Source organism: Cuculus canorus, chromosome 3 (genome assembly GCF_017976375.1).
Source record: "Cuculus canorus isolate bCucCan1 chromosome 3, bCucCan1.pri, whole genome shotgun sequence".
In the NCBI taxonomy this organism is placed as follows: Eukaryota; Metazoa; Chordata; class Aves; order Cuculiformes; family Cuculidae; genus Cuculus; species Cuculus canorus.
This window is the reverse complement of record NC_071403.1, coordinates 27391255-27410775: the sequence shown is the minus strand read 5'-3', so window position 1 is coordinate 27410775 and position 19521 is coordinate 27391255. Positions and strand designations below refer to the sequence as shown.

Below are 19521 nucleotides of genomic sequence, written 5' to 3'. Positions count from 1 at the left end.
GTTTGCGTCCATGAATCACAATGGTAAATGGCAAATATTTCTATTGTAGATGAAACTAAGGACCCTACTGTTAGGCAGAGATTGTAAAATTTAAGATTCATTAATCTTGCTGTAATTGTTTCTAAATCTTTTTTTTTTTGTCCATTTGCAGTCTTAAGAGCAATGAGACTAAAAATAAACTCATTTTATGGGCCAAAATGTGCCATGTGTCAATTTGAAAAATGAGAAGGATGTTTGAGTGCTTGATGCCATTATAGCTGATGATTTTTTCCTTAATTTTTATGCAGATGTTGATTTTCATAATTACTAGTGGAATTACTATTCTGTCTTGCTGAAGGTGTAAATTGGAACTGAAAGGTTTCTTTCAATCTGATGTAGTGCTGAAAAAAAATGCCATTTCAACAGTTATTGCCAAGGATATTTTTTTCTTCACTAACACTGTGAATTAATGAGTTTCATAATTACGGCAGTTGCTTCACACCTCTATTGTTAACCAATAACATTACATCTGCCTTGCTCCACTGGTGCCCTCCTTCTTCTTATTGAAGCATTTAGCACTTTTGGCAGTGGGGAATTACATGGCATGGGGTAAGTAGTCTAATTAGATATAAGTGAAAGTCCTGAGGGAAAAGGATATTTAAAAAGTAATTTGAAGAATCTCTTAATGATGCTAGAACTGAAAGCTGTAGCTGTAGTAAAAAAGGCCTGTTATCATTCTAAAACATAATTATAATTGGGATTATTCTTCTGATTACTCACTTTTAAACTTTTTAGGTTTGTGCTGTGTTAATTTAAAATAATGTCCAAAACATTTTTCAAATGCAGTTGCAGGATTTTGTGGATGTGACATGTGGGTCTTTTTCCTGTTGGCATTGTTCATAATCCTGCAGACGTTTAGACATTTACAAGTTGTCTGACGTGTATAGGGAAGGCAGAAGTGTACAATTGTAACAAAGAAAATACTGATGTTATAGGTTTGAAATGGGATATATACAAGTTTTTACCAAATTGTGAATGTGTAACGTGAGAAGGCGCAAAAAGTTGTTTAAAACAAAACCATGAAAAAAAGCAAGATTACATTCAAGAATTCAGAAATTTATGATCGTATTAAGGGTTTTAAATTGTGAGTTTGATTAAGGGATTTTGAGTTTCAGATTGGTATCTCGACATGGGGAGCATTCAGAGTGCAGAATCATTCACCAGTGAATTGTCAATGAATCATTGCAACTCATGTGGAAAAGTCGTTTTGAGTCATCTTGTTGCTGGTGCTGATGGATCTCTCAAAAAAAAGTCACGATAGCAAAATTTGTTTCCACTTAATCGTCAAGGCCTTTCATAGCCTTCTCCAGTATCTTCTCTTTTCTCTGTTGTTATTTTATCTTTTCATTTGATCATCTGCCAGCATTTTGCAAGATCAAATGAATTTTTTTCAGTATGGTTTAGAGGTTGAAACATCCATAGCAAGAACACGGCACATGGAAACAGCCCCACAGTCATGGAGGAAGCATGCAATAATAAGTGATACAAATAGGTGGGGTGCAATCCCCTCACACTTTCCCTTCTCCTCTCAGTAAATCTGTTCTCGAGATGTTTGATCTATCTTGGGTTTGCAGTTAGGGGGTGAAGTTCAGAATCAGTTACTTTTGTAACTGACGTGTGCTAGTGGATCTGAGAGAAAACGTTTAATGCTTTTCCATAGAGCTTTCGTTAAAACTTTCCTAACCGTGCTTCAGACAGTAGTAATCCAAATGAGCTTAATCACTGTTGAGTTATGGTGCTTCTTGCATTAAGTATTATTGATGAGAAAGTGTTCATGAATTATTACTGACAGGCTGGATTTCCCTGAGGTACCTAAAGACTGTTTCCTTCTATTCTGGAAGTTAGGCACAGAGATTAGAACAGGGGTCTGAATGAAAAAACAGTGAGGGATGCTTTTGGGTTATTTTTTGTCATTTTCTGTACTAAATCAGCAGTCAGAGGAGATCTTGTTAAAGTAAATGTAGTACCTTGAGGTAGCACATTCGATCCTCCTTGAAGAAAGGAGGTCTGTCTTGATGATTGATCGGGACTGTGATGGCTAGATCCACTATCTTTGTGATTTGTGGTGATATGTTACTACATTCATCTGGTTAATATTCTTATTTACAAAGTAAATATTTTGTTATAGCTCTTCATACTGGACAGCGAAGGGGAGAATATTACCACTTTCAGCCTTTGTTTTATCTGCATGTTGTCCTTTGATTCTGTTTTTGAATCTTAACCTACAAGAGAGAACTGGTTAGCTTTCTTGTGCCTACTGCTGTCTTACATGTAAGCTGGTTATGAGATGTGTTTCTTTCTAACTAGGTAGCTTAGGGACGGAACAACATGGTATTTGTGTTATACTGGGGCATACATATCCATCTTTCTGTAATATAGACATGGACTTCTAAGATTAGTAACGACATACTTCTTCCCTGTATTTCGATCTGATAATTGACATGGTTTTGTTGCACCGGCTTGGATTAGACCAAGTATTTTGGAACTCTGCAGACAATATAGCATTGCTGGAGTAGCAGATTTGGAAGGCAGAAGGAAGAGGTTCATGAAACAGATGTTCTTTATCCCAGATACATAGATAACAAAAGAGTAAAGTTATTAATGCCTTATCTGTCTTCCATTACCTGTTAGATCTTTGTACTATGAGATTCTAGGTAACTCAGTTAACCTATAGCTTTGTTTCCTCATTATTCTTAATGTATCCTAGCTGGTGAAATATTTGAGTCTATGTGAATATTTACACACTTAGTCTAAAATAACTTTATTTCCGTAGCAGGATTCTATCTTAAAGCTGTTGGTTGAGTCTTTCATAAAGGGGCCACACAGGTTTTTGACTCAGTGATAAACCATATTTTCTACTGGTCTGCAGCTAGATGCCAGGGAAGGAATTAATGAGTTACAAAAATATTGTCCAGGAACAAGCTAATATGAGCTGGTTTGTGTAGCGTTTTGTCTCCAAGCCATGGCAGAAACATAGCTTTTGTCAACAAAAGTATATAAAACTTGTTCTCTATGACTCATTTCAGAAAAAAAATGAGATCACTTTTCCTAAGTCAGACATTGTCTAGTTTACTCTTATACTTAGTATAAAAGGAATTACATTTAATTTAGAAGGAAATAAAGGTGCTGCTATGATTTCTTCAAGGCATAAATGTACAAGACCGTATTCCTTATGTAATTCTTTCTAAAAATGACGTTTCTTTTAAAAATGGTTTTCTCTGTCAGCAAAGAAGTTATTGCTCAGACTTGTAAAACCATTAGGAAAGAAGATGCCATAGTAGTTTAAAAATGACGTTTCAGTGTCAAGAATAGAAATACTTTATTTAATACTTTACTTCATAAACTTTATATAAACAAAAAGCAATTATGGTACATGCTAACCTTTAAAAACTTACATATTTGATTTCACATATATCATGCATTCTCAACAGTATGAACGTAACTGCTATGGCCATTCTGCAATTAGGAACAGGCCTGAGCCATTATGCATATTTTAGTGACCCCTTATAGAAGGAGAAAACTGTTACCTCTTACCATTAAATCTTTTCTTCACAATAAATCCGTACCTAGGACTGTTTAATGCATAAATTTCATCCTAAACACAAGCATTTCCTGGATCATATACTTAATTTTTATACAGCTTATATTATCCAGATTTTAATATGTTAAAACATTTATGCTTCAGTTCCCACTTCGAACATCTAGATATTATCACAAGGTGTTACATAAAATAGTTTAAATTTGAAAATTGTATTTAGCTTAATGAAAATAAAACAAAATGCTACAATGAATTGTAATAGCATCCAAATGTAATCATCTGTATCCAGTATATTTAACATATCTTTACTTCGCAGAAAGAGTTCTTACACACGTGAATACTCACACATTAAATTTGTCTTAATTTTTCTCTAGTCTCAGTAGATGGAGCAGTTTTGAATGTTGCTGTAGTACTTGGATATAGTAATTTTTTTCTAACATCATGACACAATTCTTGCTTATTTTTCTTTTTTTTCCAAATGATGCTTTGATTTTTAGTCTGAAAGCATCATATAATGCCCACCTTTCCAGAAAACACAATCAACTGGTAAATCAGAATGACAATGCCCACCACTGGCAGCTGACTGAACATGGCATAAGACTTTCATTTTTATGGCATCAATAAGAAAGAATTATATTCAAAACCAGAAAATATAAAACATTCCCATCTCCAATACACACAACTTTCCAATATTCCTACTCAGCTTCTGTCGTTACTTGCCAGTTTTAAAAACTGAATCAATACTTGGGAAAGTCAAAATAAAACCTATCTTGAAGTTAAAGGTTTCTGACATACCTTTTCCACAAGATAGGCTATAAGGCAAGAACTGTTATTTTGGAAATAAAATAGTATCTTCTTTTTTAAAAAAAATTTTGTTTTAATTGCAGCGCAGCATCCAAGGGAAAAACTTGTGAAAGTGTATATAGATGTGGTAGTGGAAGCCATTAGTCTCAGGCTATATCCCCCTTTTGAACAGCTGCTTTAGTAACTGTTTCTGTCATGGAAAAAGAGGGAATAAATTCCTTTAACAGGAGCCAGAGATGCGGTTATAGCAGCAAAACACTCAAGTATATCAATGAAAACTGTTTTGATGAGCCAGGAAGCAATTACACTTCTATCTGCTAGGATAGATAGGATTACTGTCCCATTCTTGTACTTACAAATGTGAATTTTTGGCTGCCATCTGTGGCAAATCTATGCTTGTCCTTGGTATACATGCTAGAAGCAAGTTCAGTGATAGCCAGCTTGGTTTAGCTGCCTGCTTAAGGCTGCAGGCAAATCATGCACTGTTTATTTGGTTGGTTGGTTGGTTTGTTGGTTGGTTTTTGTAGCACAAAAATCTTTTACTTATCACTTGGCAGTTAGAACTGTAGCCGTCATCATGCAAGATTTCAAACTATGCTTAGTTGTGTCCATGAAGCCAATACTTTGCCAAGTATTCATATTGAAAATGAAATGGCTTTTTTCAGCAGTCATGTCATAATAGCTCTGTGTTAAAATAGATGATATATTTGTTGAAATAGTGTTTGTATTTGTTGAAACAAAACTGAACTTCCAAATGGCATCTTTATTGAGGTAAAGCTGAACATTTTCTACAATGCTACTTTGATAATGGTCATACTTACGACCCAGAAGGCAGTCTTACAAGCTCGATGTACCTTTAGCAAGTCAGTACAAGTTCTACCTACTTCGTGCCTTCCAATTTGTCACTGAAGCACAATAGGGAAATTTAGGCCCTCACAGCCTGTAGGTCTTTTGTCTTCACTGTTTTCTAGTTATTACCTTTGCTTCTGATAGAATTGTACACATCGTACTATAAATTATAGCAGTTACCATTATATTGCTGATGAATTTGTTTTTACAGAATTCAGTTCACTCAGTGACACCAACTCAGCCTTTCTGACTGCTACTTAAAGGCACACAAATGGTTTTCTCTGTCAGCAAAGAAGTTATTGCTCAGACTTGTAAAACCATTAGGAAAGAAGATGGCATTTTCTCGCTTGTTCTCTGGTCAGAAGTGGAATTTCAAGATAAGGCTTGCTATGCCTGAAACAATCATACAAGATTGGTATCCAGCCTATGTTGTTCCTTTAGCATAGTAGTTAAAAAAAAAAGGACATAAGAGAATTACTGATCAGTCCTTAATGAAGTACCCGACACTTGTGTTTTCCTATTTACATTTAGATTCTTTTTTGTCTCATTATTTTCTTTTTTTTCCCTGATGGAACCTGGCTAGCTTCAGAAGGTTGAGTTTTATTTTAAATGTTGATGTTATGCATTATCACAGATGAAATTGTATGAAATCAGCCTCTTATATTATTTGCCTAGATTTTAGGAGGTGCTTTATTTCACAGTTAATTAAGTTTGCTTATGCTACCCTTAATGTTAGAAAAAATTGCAGAGATATTTTTTCTACCAAAAAGCGAAAACTTTTCTTAGCATTTGAAAAAGTTAATATATGTATTTATAAATTTAGTTTAGCATAGTAAGCTGCCTTTTAGAGAACAAACTGTTGTGGATTTTCTTCAGCTGCAGCTTAATGAATGTGGATCAGGCACCTAGCAAAATATTGGAATTATACACAAAAATTGTCAAATTATACACTTTTCTAAGTAATTTTATCTGGTATGATGCTTAAATAAAGCTTTCCTTAATTTATAGTAGTTCATTGTCCCGTTTCCCGTGGAAGAGTCAAATCACATGTCATCAATTTGATTGAGTTGCCTACATACTGACTTCCCACTGCCTTTACTTTCTGTCTTCCAGTGGAAAAGACTAGCAAGCCAGCAGAGTTTTCATAAAGGGAAAATATCTCATGTCTATTCCTCTCACCTCAGAGGGTGAGAAAATGACTAAAATCCCTATCACAGCAGGTCTCTTAAATCCTTCTCCTGTCAAGGTGAAGGCATGCTACTATGCTTGCTTATATTTAGTGTGTGTATGCATGTCTACTTCCAAAATATTTTTAGGTACAACTGATGCATATGATATTAAGAAATTTTCTCTTAAACATAATAAATTACTGAATGCACAGTACTCTGTAGTTTAATGAGATTAATTCCAACTATTTTATCATTTACTCAAGGCAGCAAGCAAATGTAAACAACATGAGGTGCAGATAATAGATTCTTTATTCTTTTGTATGTGATTGTCTTAATATTTACTATATGCAGTCATATAAGATGCTAATTTTGAATGCTTCTTTAGCTATAAGAATGCGTGTTTGCTTTCTCTTGATTCACACAGAACAGATGGATGCTTGACTGCCTGCTAATCCACAGCTGGAATGGTTTCAGCAGTTTCCACGTTGCTGGGTTAGAGTGGCTTTTCTAGTGGACTGAGAGGGCAGCAAGAGAGGGATATCATTATTCATCAGTATCCCAGTGGGATCGCTGCCAGCAGAGATTAATTTTTTCTGTTATGCTTGTAAAACAAGCTCAGGTGGAGTCTCTAATCCTCAGGGCACGGGTGGCAGATCAAGGAAGATGCTACAAAGCTAGTTAATTTTCAGATTCTAGGGGAAACAGAAGCTCTGTTAGATGTATAAATACATGATTGCAAATTTAAGTAGCTCAAATCCAAATGGGATCTTCCCAGACATCTGGTACTGAAAATTTCTATTTTCTTTGTCTTTTAAAAGAAGTTCTTAAAACTTTATCCTAGAGGCAAAATATCTGCAACTTTCTTAATTGTCAGTTATTTTTCCTTTTTTTTTTTTTTAATGCAGTTCTTACAGTGTACTTTAGATGACTGCCTTTATTTACAGGTAGAAAAGACACGATTTAAGTCAGTGTAGGAATACTGAGTCTACAGTATTCTCACAAATTTGTGTGCAGTGATGTTCGTTCAGACCATCTAAAAAGATTAGATCTGCCCTAGCAATACACATTACATCCTGTTCAGGTAACAGGGTGTTCTGCTAAGGTCAAATGTGGTACAAGGGCATTTTTGCCATGTTAGTCATTCTATCAAACCTATGGCCATTCATGACAGAAGTGTTGCTAGAACTTCCTCAAATCAAGTGCACCAAAATACTGATAGATTGTCCATTTGTTTAATAGACTTCAAATACTTTTACTGTTGTGGTTTTTGCTCTGCTAACCCCTCTTTCCCGCCCTTGCAATTATCAGTGTCTTCCATCTTTGCATTACCTTGTAGCTCTTGGGTTGTTCGAAACATTGGGTCAGATTTTCAAGCAATGTTAATCCACATAGTTAAGCTGAAAGGAGTGGAGATGTGCCAGTGTTTATCAGCAGGGAACTACCCTTATTTAAATTTATTTGTAGCAGCTGTCACTTTCTCTTACTGTTGTGTTTTTTTTATTATTTTATTAAACTTTTTTCATTTAAAAGTGCTCAGAGTGAGACCAGTAGCATTGGCTTGCTGTAAAGACATTGTGTGTAGGCACCTTCCAAGTTTCCCATGTGTTTCTGCCAGTTCATATTGTTCTGTTATTCTGGGCTTGAGCCTCTCTTGAACAGAGGCTGCTAGTCATTTCACCACATGATGACAGGTATTCATGCCTATGAACTTCTTATTCCCTTTTGTCTCCGGTCATATAGTAGTCTAGATCCAGAATTTAATCCAGTGCAAAAATGCAGTGGTGTGCATTTGTGGCTCCCCACTAGGGGAGCTGTCACAGCTCAGCAGATCCGAAATCTGTTTTTCAACACACAGAAGTTTTACAGTTTGCCATTAACATATACACTATGTCTGGGCTCTATTTCACATAATTTAGTGGTGCTTACTCCTGTCTCTGTGCAGAGTATCATTAACTTAGTGCAGAGATTTCTTAACTTCTTCCCTGGTCTGGGCTCTGTATTGGAAGATCCCAATGAAGGCTCAAAGCCAAAGATGGAAAATGACTGATTGCTTTCTTGGGGAAGGTTGTGTGCCAAGATTTGCTATTACAATTTTTATTGCTATCATCATCGCAGTCAGTAGTTGAGCCAGCTGATTCAGCCAAGCTCAGCTTCAAAACACGGACAAATGTCCAAATGGAACTGAAGCAGATTTCTCCTGACAGTCAGACTTCTGAGTGTGTACCGTTGTGTTAGCATATTATTGAGGTCATGCACTGAAAAGGTTTTCTGTATTAGTGCAATACAATTAGTTTTAATAGAGCCAAAACCAATCGCTTTTAAATCTTTCCTATACTCTGACTTGAGATTACAGGGAAAGAAAGTTGTGAGTATATGCCCATAATCTACGTATTAAAATTTTTAAAAATGGGGTGATGATAATGCATTCAGAATGTGCACATTCAAAGCATTCTCATTAAAAGTAATAGGAAAAGTCAGGCATCTTGCAGAGGCAAAAATCTCAAATATATCACTTCAAGTGATAAAATGCAACTGTAATTCACTTTATAAATTGAATTTGTACTATTCCATTTTTATTTATTTGCAGTGATCAAAGTAACTTATTGTAGGTGAATAATGTGTATGCCATACCAGTTTTGCATGTTTGCTCTTATTTTTGTCCTGCTTTACTCTTCTTTTGCATTTATTTTTCCTTAAACTGTGTAAGTCTTTAATGAGATTAATTACAGGCTGACTTATAATCAGTAATTTTATTATTAAATTTCAGGGCCAGGTTTGATGAGGTCGTGGGCAGCCTGATCTAGTGGGATGTCCCTGCCCATGGCACGGGGGTTGGAACTAGGTGATCTTTAAGGTCCCTTCCAACCCAAACTAGTCTATGATTCTATGAACTTAAAAAAGCAGAATGAACTAAAGCCACTTCTGTGGCTTTACAGCAAGCTGTACAGGCTTAATACTATGAAAGTACCTACACATTTGGGGGAAAAATGAATGTATTGTAAGGATGGTTTTTATTAGAACTGGCCAAAAAAAGTAGCAATGAATTATGATTGTGATCATAAACTTTATGAAACGTGGCTTGTGAGAGCTAAGACTTAAAATCATTAATTATTCCTTGAGTTTATATGTTTTAGTAAAGCATGCAATTTAGAAAGGAGATTATTCTGAAACAGAATGGTTCTAGAAGTATAATTTTTTACTATTTAGTGAACCAATTACAATGATTATCTATCACTGTATCTTCCTGTACACTGAAACCTAGCTTCTCTGATATACTGAGGAAACTGAAGGAAAACCAAGGGGAATGCAACTTTAAAGTTACTACAGAATTCCTAAGAACTTTTTTCCCCATGTCAAATTATTATTTTATATAATCCTGTCTCTCACATGTTCTAGCATGCTTGCATTTTCTTTATCAACTTCGTGCTGAAGCAGAGGTCTGTGATTTAACTTTGTACTTCAGAAGTCCCCAGATCTGCCAGGTCAGTCTCTGCTACTGGTAGCTAATATTGCTGACCTCTTATTGCTCTGTGCACAGTGGCAAAGGTCTCTCAGACTCCTGACCCCTAGTCATCAGGAATGTCATCAGTAGTTTGTAGTTGGGATGTTTTAAGTAAGAGGTGAACTTGTGAAATCTAAACCCTTCAGGGTGTTTTTAAGTGATCACTCAACTGTTTCATTGCCCTAACTTGTACTTTTTATGATGTCTGTAACTGTAAAATTTGTGGTGTTTATCATACGCAGCTATTTAAAAGCAAAAATCAAACACTCGTCTGGTTGAAGTGAGAGATCTGAAAATACAATTATATACAATTTATCTGATAACTAATATGAGAATTTATAAGAGTTATAAGAATTTTTAACTTGTATGTCCTTATAAACTATGTTTGTATGTCTCATGACTGAAATGTGCCCTTTCTAAATCCTGAAAGGTAGATATTAATTAAGTTTTTTAAAGTAATAGATTTACATAATTGCACGTTGATGAGTTTTACAACTTTACCTCTTCAACTTCTGACGCTCAGCTGGAAATTTCCAGTGCCCTCTCTGGTAAGTCTTAAATCTAGAGACCGAGCCCAAGGTAGCCCAGCCGTACTACTTTGCTTCTCCCTAGTTAATTGGGTTAACTTTGCAATTTGAATTCTGTAAGTCTATTGTAGTTTGGTCTTTTATCTTTTATCTGTAAAAATGTATTAGCCACTAATTAGATAATAAATTTTAAAAAATCGTATTTGTTTAAAAAAGTTACTGGGCAACCCTTATCCCTTGGATGTTGATCTCCGTCCTATACATATCTATTTTCCTCCTGTCATTTTTCAAAAGTAGAGAGTGAAGAGTACTCTGACAGAGTACTAGAGAAGTAGCAAGATTATTTTCCTGTTCCCCAAGGTGGAATGGAGAGTTAGGGCAGGTGGAGTCCACAGTGGGAGGCACCCATGTCAGACGGGGAGCACCTTCTCCACAACCTGGGACAGCTGCTGCCCAGGGGCTGCACCTCTGACTCCCCCATACCCCACAGCACAGGCTCTGACATGTTGCTTTCTGCCTATTTGCTTTTCTGCCACTGAACGGGGAGGAAAGGATGGGAAAGCCTTTATGGGAAAGGAACTTGTTCTGCAGGGTTGGATGTTGTTTGATTGCACCGCCTCATACACGAGCAGTTGACAGGGAGAGATGTTTATATGGTGTATGAAGGCAAGGAGCATATTTAGAAATGGCCTCTGTGATGAATTTACTATCTTGTAGTAAATATTTTAATCTTGCCTGGCAGGTTTTTTTTTCTTCTTTTGCATCCTATAGGCCACTCTAAAGACTCTAAAAGTAAGATCTCTAAAAACTTTGTTATGCTCTGTTGCTTAGCAGAGCCCGCCGGGCTGCCTTAAAAATCTGGAACAGCACTTCTGCAAAGCTTGTCTTAAAAGTGTATTTCCACATGGGTGAAACAGAGTCAGGAGGCTCTTTGTGCAGGTGTCTGCTGCCTAGAAGAGGGCTTCCAATCTAAATAACTTATAACTAGTAATATATGTTTATTAACTGCCTTTAACTGGAATATTGTCCTAGACCTTTTATATCTAAGAATAGAAAACCACCCAAATATTTTAAACGTTGGAAGTTTGAATTATGTCCCATAAAACTGAGACCAAAGCATATACATCTATAGGCTACCAATAAACTCCTTAAAATAGGAATTTATAATAGAATCGCTAACACAGATGTAATTTTCAGAGCAGTAATTATAGCAAGTACTTCTCCAGTTCCATTTTTTTATCTGCTTCACATTTTGGTGTGAGCTGAAAAAGAACATTTAAGTATGCGGTCATTTGGGGCTATTTTCCTTTTCTCTTCTTTAAAAAAAAATGTTTTCTCACATTTATTTGTTTTCTGAATGTAAAATCTGAGCTTGATTGTGTTCCAGATGCCTGTCAGGATACATCTGTGTAAATGTAATGTCTTTCCTTACAAGCCAAACTCGCAATTGAAAATGTGAACATAAAAGATAGTATAAGATATGTTGATTAATTTAAATAATTTTCATAATTTACATATTTGTGTCATTACTCTGTCACATGATATGGTCTTGTGCTCTTGCTAAGAGCATGGGCAAAGGAAGATTAACTTGGGAACTTCAGTTGAGCAATTTTTTTATTTCCTTATAGCACAATTGACAGAGTCAAATGAGACTTGTCACCACGTGAATGGTGAGAGATATATGTATATATGTACATATGAAAAACAGAAACCCTTCCAAAAGTAAGAAGTTCAAATATCCTTAAAGAAAAATCTAGAGTTTGTGGATCTGTTGTAAGGCATACCACTCAAATGAGCAGGGTTAACAGAATGCTTTAAAGGCTGGAGTCCAGCTACTTCCTATAGACTGTAGCAGACTATAGGCTGTGTGGAAGTGACAGGTCAGGATGTTGCAATAAAATACGCTGTAGCACTTTGTATAAGGAAATAAAAGACAAAAGCCAATTACATAATATTGTTGTTGGGCTTATAGCCCAGTTACTTAGATTGAAATATGCTGTTTACGTTTGCAAAAATAAATTACATATTTGTATACCTTTAAATTCTGGTAGCAGAGAACTAACATTTACTTCATAATGTATTATTACAGTTAATTACAGAACAGTTGTAAGAAACCCTCACATTTATTTATTGCAGCTTATTTTTTTATTTTTCATTCTGTGCACAGATGTATTATTTTTACAGTCCTTCAGCCATGTACTCAGACTACCAGAACTTTATCTAATTTAAATGAAAGTTTAGGTAAAGAAGATACAATTACTGTATTAGCTAAAAAAATTATCCTCATCTTTTCCTCTTTATTATTCTGGCAGTTACTTCTAGATTTTTTAACATTTTAGCTTAATGACTGTTAATTTTGGTATCAAGTTTTCTAAGAGTGCTTTTCCTTTGATTCTTTCTATGTCAGAAACTTGAGAGAGAGAAAAAGACATTGCAGGTTTATTAAATTTGAAAATATGGCGTGTTTGGGTTTACTGTACCTATATAAAGAAAAGGGACATACAGGCAGTCAGTCAACGCTAAGGCGGTTTCAATAACAGCATTGCTAAAGTTAAAGACTACTGGTTCAGCTGTGGAATGTGAGAAACTATTTTTGGTTTGGTTTAGACCCCCATTGTTACAAATTAATCAACTGGTCTTTAAAGTCTAGAACTCATTAACTTTATAAGTTTTACTGTTCCCATGACTGAACTTAAAACATTCAAGTTTCCTTTAGTTGCTCACCTTGATCCCATTTCTGTCTGTGGTCCACAAGAATCCTCTTGTCTCTTATAGACAGAAGGCAAGATATAGTTACTTCAGATTTAAAATATTTCAGAAGGTTTACATGTAAACGTGTAAGTTTATAGTTCAGCTCTCACTATAAATCAGTAATTTCAGCAAAATTTACACGCTTTTTGAGTAGAAGAAAAATCTGTGGGTTTTTAACCCTGTGGACACTACAGAGCATAGTACTCAGCATGTTGGGTACCTTACTTAAACTGTAGTTCAGTCTGACTCCTCAAATGCCTCATAGTACCAGAAAATTGCAAAAGATATATTTTAAAATGGGATGAGTTGTTTACTTTGAGAACAATTCTAACAATTCAAATAAAGGGTGATGATAAGCTACATATCTGGAACACGATATTGCAGACAGGTCTCTAAGATCATTCTGTGGCTGATGTTATGCAGGAAACAGAATTCAATTATCAGAATAACCCTTTGGTCTTGTAAAATGTGACTATCAAGTTTATGCTCACTGGCAAAGCAAGTTATCGTCTCCTGTATGACCCTGCATCACATACAGGTTGAAATATAGATTTGAGAGGACTCTTATGGCCTCAAAATGATGCAGTAGTCTCTAATGCCCAAAAGAAGACATTATTGGTAAAGTCCATCACAGACCTTTAGAAAAGAGAGATGTGACATAACTACCAAATGCATGATCGTTAAAATTCCTAGTTATCTCCTGGTATACTCCAAGTTACACTTAACTGTGTAAGTGCTTGTAAACACATTATTCACACATGGTCTGTGGTAGTCCTGATTAACAGAAGAAAAAGGAAAAGTTAGAAATGCACAGCAGTGCTTTATGGTTTAACTATAAAGTTTGTATTAAGTTTCTTAACTTTAGAATGAAGATTAATGATTGATACCTAGTTCAATCCATTTCATCACCCATGGAAATAAGAACAGTATTCAGATATAATGTACTGAAATAATATATTTTATATATTTCATGGAATAGTTGAAGCTATAGCCTTTGCAGAACAGATTGAGATTCACAATGAAAAGGAAAACTAAAATGAAAAAATATTGAGTGAACAGCAGGGCCCATTTGAGGTGATTACAAAGGATGTTTCTTTATTCTGTCTTTTCTTGTGCAACCTGAAAACAGTAGCAGGGGGTTACAAGCAGAGTTCATCACAGAGTTGTCAATCACTGTCATTTAACATTTTGCAATGGAAGATGTCTTTATTCAAGGACAGCTGGGCAAATCAGAGAAACAGATTTGCAGTTAGTAGTCTGTCCAGCCTACACTAAGCAAACAAGGACAGGGCAGACGTACTGGCCTCTCACATAAAAATATAATGGACTCTGCTGACCTCGGTGCCCTCCATTCAGCTTCATTCTCAGTTGTATAAAAGCTTCACTACCCATTCTCAATTTCCTTTAATTACCTACATGATGCAGATAAGAAAATGAACCTCACTTACTTACAGTCAGTGATCACAAACAGGAAATTAAGTAGGCAAGTTGTTTAAAATAAGAGGAGTGTTTTGGAGGTAAATAAAACATGTTCTGGGGAAGAATTAGGGAAAACACATTTTCAGGAGTACCAATTGGTCTGGAGTGACTTGGCTGATCCTTCTTCTTTCTGCTACTTTAAACTGCAAAGCAAAACTAAGTTAAAAATCTCCTTGGTAAATATTCTTTAAAATATCTTTGAAGGAGAAGCCAGCTAAATAAAAAGAGTGAAGCAAACATGCAGCCTTCTATAGGGCTTAAAAAGATTGTGACCTTAGGTTCAGAGAATAAATGACCACAGTTTTCACAAGAGATCTAGCAGAGACATCCAGGATTAAGCAGCAGTTGTCTTTAGTCAGTCTTCACTTCTAATCTGCGGTCGAGATATGAAATAAATTAATGTCATTCTCATTTTCTTTCCAAATCTTAAATTGTCTAATATCCATCTTTCTTTTTACATTTATGTCACAGTTTAGGTGCAATTTCATTGCACCATTAAAGAAAATAGAATTTTTTATGGTGTCTGTTTCCAAGGAGGTGAAAAACAGCTATATAACTGCTTTTAGGAATTGTCAAAAACCGGTTAGGGTATTAATGAGTGGATATGGCACTTTGCAAGTCAATTAGGTAGTGCTTTTAGGTGTTCTAAAATTGCCATTTTTCTTCACCTCACTCTGCACCAGTTACCATTGCGAATATTTCATTAATATGGATTTGCAGGAAGTCTTGACTTGAGATTGAAGACTATAATGCATGATATTGAATCTATAGTTTAAGAGGAATATAAACCTCTGAGCACTTTAATTTAATGGTCTCTACTAAGCCCATAGTTCAGAAGACATTGTCCTGCAGGCTACTCAATTGACTTTTTATTTTATGACAAAAGAGATACACTTTCTTATATTACAGATAGAAATGATATCACATATTATAAAATTCTTACTTTACTTGCAAGTTTTATACTTTAGAAAGATCATTCTTATTCTGAACAAGGATATGTACACTTATGTGCACAAGAGGATTTTGTGGAGGAAAAAAATTACCAGTTAAGTCACAGAACTAACTCTTCAGCCTAAATTGAATTATTGACTTCTTTATTGCTAACCGTACAATGTTTTTGTGAGCCAGACAGAGTAGGATATCTGTAGAAGGTCATCCCAAATACTGAGTCCATCCTATGAATGTATGTATTTTACTGCTTTTATTTTCTTCTTCTCTAATGTTAAAATCAGCTATGTAGAAAAAATATATATTTAAACGTATAACTGTGTGAATTTTTGTGAATATTTTACTAGCTATTGTTTTTCTACACACATGATTTTGATAAATACGTACATTTTCTAAATGTTAAAAAGCTGCTGTTTTAACAATTAAATCTAACTAGTAAATTAAATACATGTCTCAGTAAGGAAAAATAATTGTTGTGAAGTTAATTTTTTTTTTTTTTTTAAAGAATGCTGAGGAGTACACAGATCTGCCTGTGAGACACAATGAAGATCAGATGAACAGTGAACTGGCAAAACATCTTCTGATTGAAGTCAATCCCCATTCATTTGACAGTTCACACACAAAAACACACCTCCTACTGCAAGCCCACTTCAGTCATGCCATGCTGCCTTGTCCAGATTATGCAACTGATACAAAGACAGTGCTGGACCAAGCAATTAGAATATGTCAGGTATAGTAATGCATTTCAATATTTAACTCTTGTTGTTTTACTACTTATTGTTATTGTGTTGCAATATTTTGAATATAGAACAATCTGAAGATTTCTTGTATTTCTATGGAGAACTGGTACCACATGGTATGATACCACTTGGTTTAGGGAGGAACTAGATGCCCATAAAAATGCCCACTTTACAGAACCAGAGGTAAACAAACTTATGGTACAAGACTGTGGTAACGTGGTTGGAGGCATCTCTTTCCATAGGGCTCGTCTCTTTCATATGCAACAGCTTTCCATCTCTGTATCATGGAACGTTGTATGTAAGTCATTCTGGCATGGGTGTGCTCCCTGTAGATTGTTATGCTGACCCCCAAGAACCTGTCTCTCATGGGCACTTTTATTTTTATAGCACCCAGAAGCACAGTAGTCACTGCCAGGCATAAATAAAACATGTTTTGAAATGTGGTTTGGAACGAGATAGAGGGTCTTTCTCTAGCTTGTGAATACATGTGTCTTCTCTTTTGCAGTTACCATAGAGTTAAAGAGCATGCTTTTAAACACAAATTTTAAACTCAGTCTGGAGGCTTGTGACTTACAGTTGTACTGCAGTCGCAACCCACAGAAACTAAACTGGAGAGTACTGATAACAAGAGATCACGTGCACAGCTACAGGCTTCAAAAGAATTTTAAAACAGTAATTTGAGTTTGGAATAGAGTGCTGCCATATCTGAAAAGCACAATGACAGTTACAGCAGGAAGGGTGAGCTCTAGTTGACACAGAGAACAGCCACTCCTCTGATTCTGCCAGAGGGGAATGATATTCTTTTTAGTGGAACTGGACAAGGACTCTTTCACAGGATCTTGAAGGTCAGGTAGCCTTCAACAGACTATTCTTTTTATCTATCTTGGTTACATATCTGTAGTAGAGGGACAATAATTCTTTCTTCCTACAGTTTCTGTTTGCTCAAATTTTGATATCCTCAGTGATCTACATGTCAGCTACCAGAATGAAGCTTTGATCTTGTTTGAAGTGTGTTGGCAATATGGTAAAAGCAAACGTCATTGTGTCAAGCCTACCAATTTGTAAAACCACTCTCTGAGAAATTATTAATCAATGCTCTAGACAGACAAAATACCATGGGTGATTCAGTGTCCAGTGATCTGAGTGGGTCTCAGCCTCACACTTAGCAAAACCTGCAAGCCTGTAATAGTAATATCAAACAAAGCAAAACTAAAATTGAGAAAAGGACAGTAAGAAGCAAAATAACATCACAGATGTTATTGCTACACAGTCTTGATCTCAGCAACCAGCAGCGCTTGAATGCAAGTCTGCTCCAAATATTTCAAATCAATAAAATCCTGGTGCTGAAAGCTTCAATGTTTGAACAGTTATTATTCATAATACTTAGTTGTTAACAGAGAACATCACTTCCTCGGGTGAAAAAAATTCACCTTCGTTTCAAAGAAATCAGATAGTTTAAGTTCATTTAAACATTTGTGGAATTAGCATTTGGGGGATTAATTACATTTTTGGGAAAAAATGTGAATTAAAAATTGTTTTCAAAAATTATTTTGCTCGATACTTATCATGATATGCTAAGAGATATGTATCGTAATCACGTTACTGTAGAACAGATGTTTCAGAAACAATAATCACTCAAAAGAAAAAAAATTAAATTATTGAACAGTTCATTTAAACTGAAGCAGAGTTCAGAAGAATACACCTTCTGTTAACTACTCCATAATGTTACGTATATGGTCATCTTGAAAAAAAACTAAGTTCCTCTTTAAAAAAAAAAAAAAAAAAAGGAAAAAACATGCAAGCATTTTTGTATTTTGAAGTTGGTGCATGGTTTACATCTCTTGGGAGAATATTTGTTCCATCTTATTAGTCACGCTTTCCAAACAGAGGTTAAAGTTCCCAGAATCCAAGCAATAGAGAGGGTTACACTTTCAGTACTGGTTGTTACCTTTTTCCTTAGCGCTGACCTGCTGATGAACTCTGGGTCAACAGAGGTGGAAAAAAAGATGTTAGTTGTGAGAAAAGGAACTGAACCATAGAAGGATCCATTGATAAACACATTCAGTGGGTGATGTTGTCTGTGCGTTTGAACACACGCTCGCACACCACCAAACATAAAACTCAGCAGTGAGACAGGAGTTGTTTTTTGACTTATGTTGAACTTTTGTTTATTTACTGACAAAGTACTTTAGCTGTTAAGGTTGTATAGCTAACCTTCAAACTGTGACCTGAACATAAACTGTTATTTTTGCTGGAGGGTGTATGAATGACAGACTTTCCATATCAGCACTGTTTTTCTGTTACAAGAAGGCAAGATCTTTCAAAAAGCTTTTACAAGTGATTGTATCTCGATATGTACAGCAGCCCTCCATCCTAGGTTCCTCACAGAGCATATTTGCCATCTCCAGCCATGATATGTAGGGAAGCCTCTTTCCATCTCAGGCTGTTAAACTTCTCCGCTCTTCTGTGCTCACCTTCACCTGCATCAGCCTTCTGTCTTGTGCTTTCTTTCACTTCCTACCTGTTCCATCCCCCCCACCAATTCCTCCAGTGTCCTCTGGACCTCTTCCATTGGTAGTGGCTTTAGGCCGAGTAGTGTCAATGGGCAGTGTTGACTATGTTAACAGTATCAGATAGGTGAATGTAGCTGAAGGATTTCAGGTAAGGTTCCACTCTCTTCTAATAAAAAAAAAAATATGCAATCACTCTTAAATTATTTTTCCTGAGATATCTTAGAAGTTTGGGATTTATGTTAGAATTCTGTTCCTCTGCACTCAGCATGAAAGATAGAAGTCGTAACTATTTAATAGAATTTCATGAGTCTTGGTGCTGGCTTAATAAAGGAATGTACTTGTTAATGCAGAAAATGGAAGAGATATATTCTGTTACAGTTTTCCTATAGATAGCATTTGTTAGGTATAGACAGAGTTTGTAACTGCAAGATAAAATTTGGTGTCTATTTACTGAGCGTGAAATACAGATTTTTTTCCCTTTTTCTGCAGAAATATGGGGAATAGCAATATGTAACCCTCTGGGAGGTGAATGCCTATCTGTTCCCACACACAGCTCTATAATGCATGGGCACTGAGGCATTGACTAGACTGAGGGAATGTCCCTGCTCTGTATTGAAAAGCTCAAGTCAAAAAAGAACAAGTTTGTTATCAGTGACAGACTC

At 35.7% G+C, this 19521-nt stretch overlaps 1 protein-coding gene across 2 annotated transcripts in view; it reads left to right on the top strand.

The window, feature by feature from the left end:
• Positions 1–19521, top strand: part of ASCC3 (activating signal cointegrator 1 complex subunit 3) — a 265663-nt gene that overhangs the window by 226146 nt on the left and 19996 nt on the right. For both annotated transcript variants that reach the window (XM_054061495.1, XM_054061493.1), the window contains one exon: positions 16112–16336. In XM_054061495.1, the coding sequence (XP_053917470.1) occupies positions 16112–16336 (225 nt within the window). The remainder of the gene's footprint in view (positions 1–16111; positions 16337–19521) is intronic.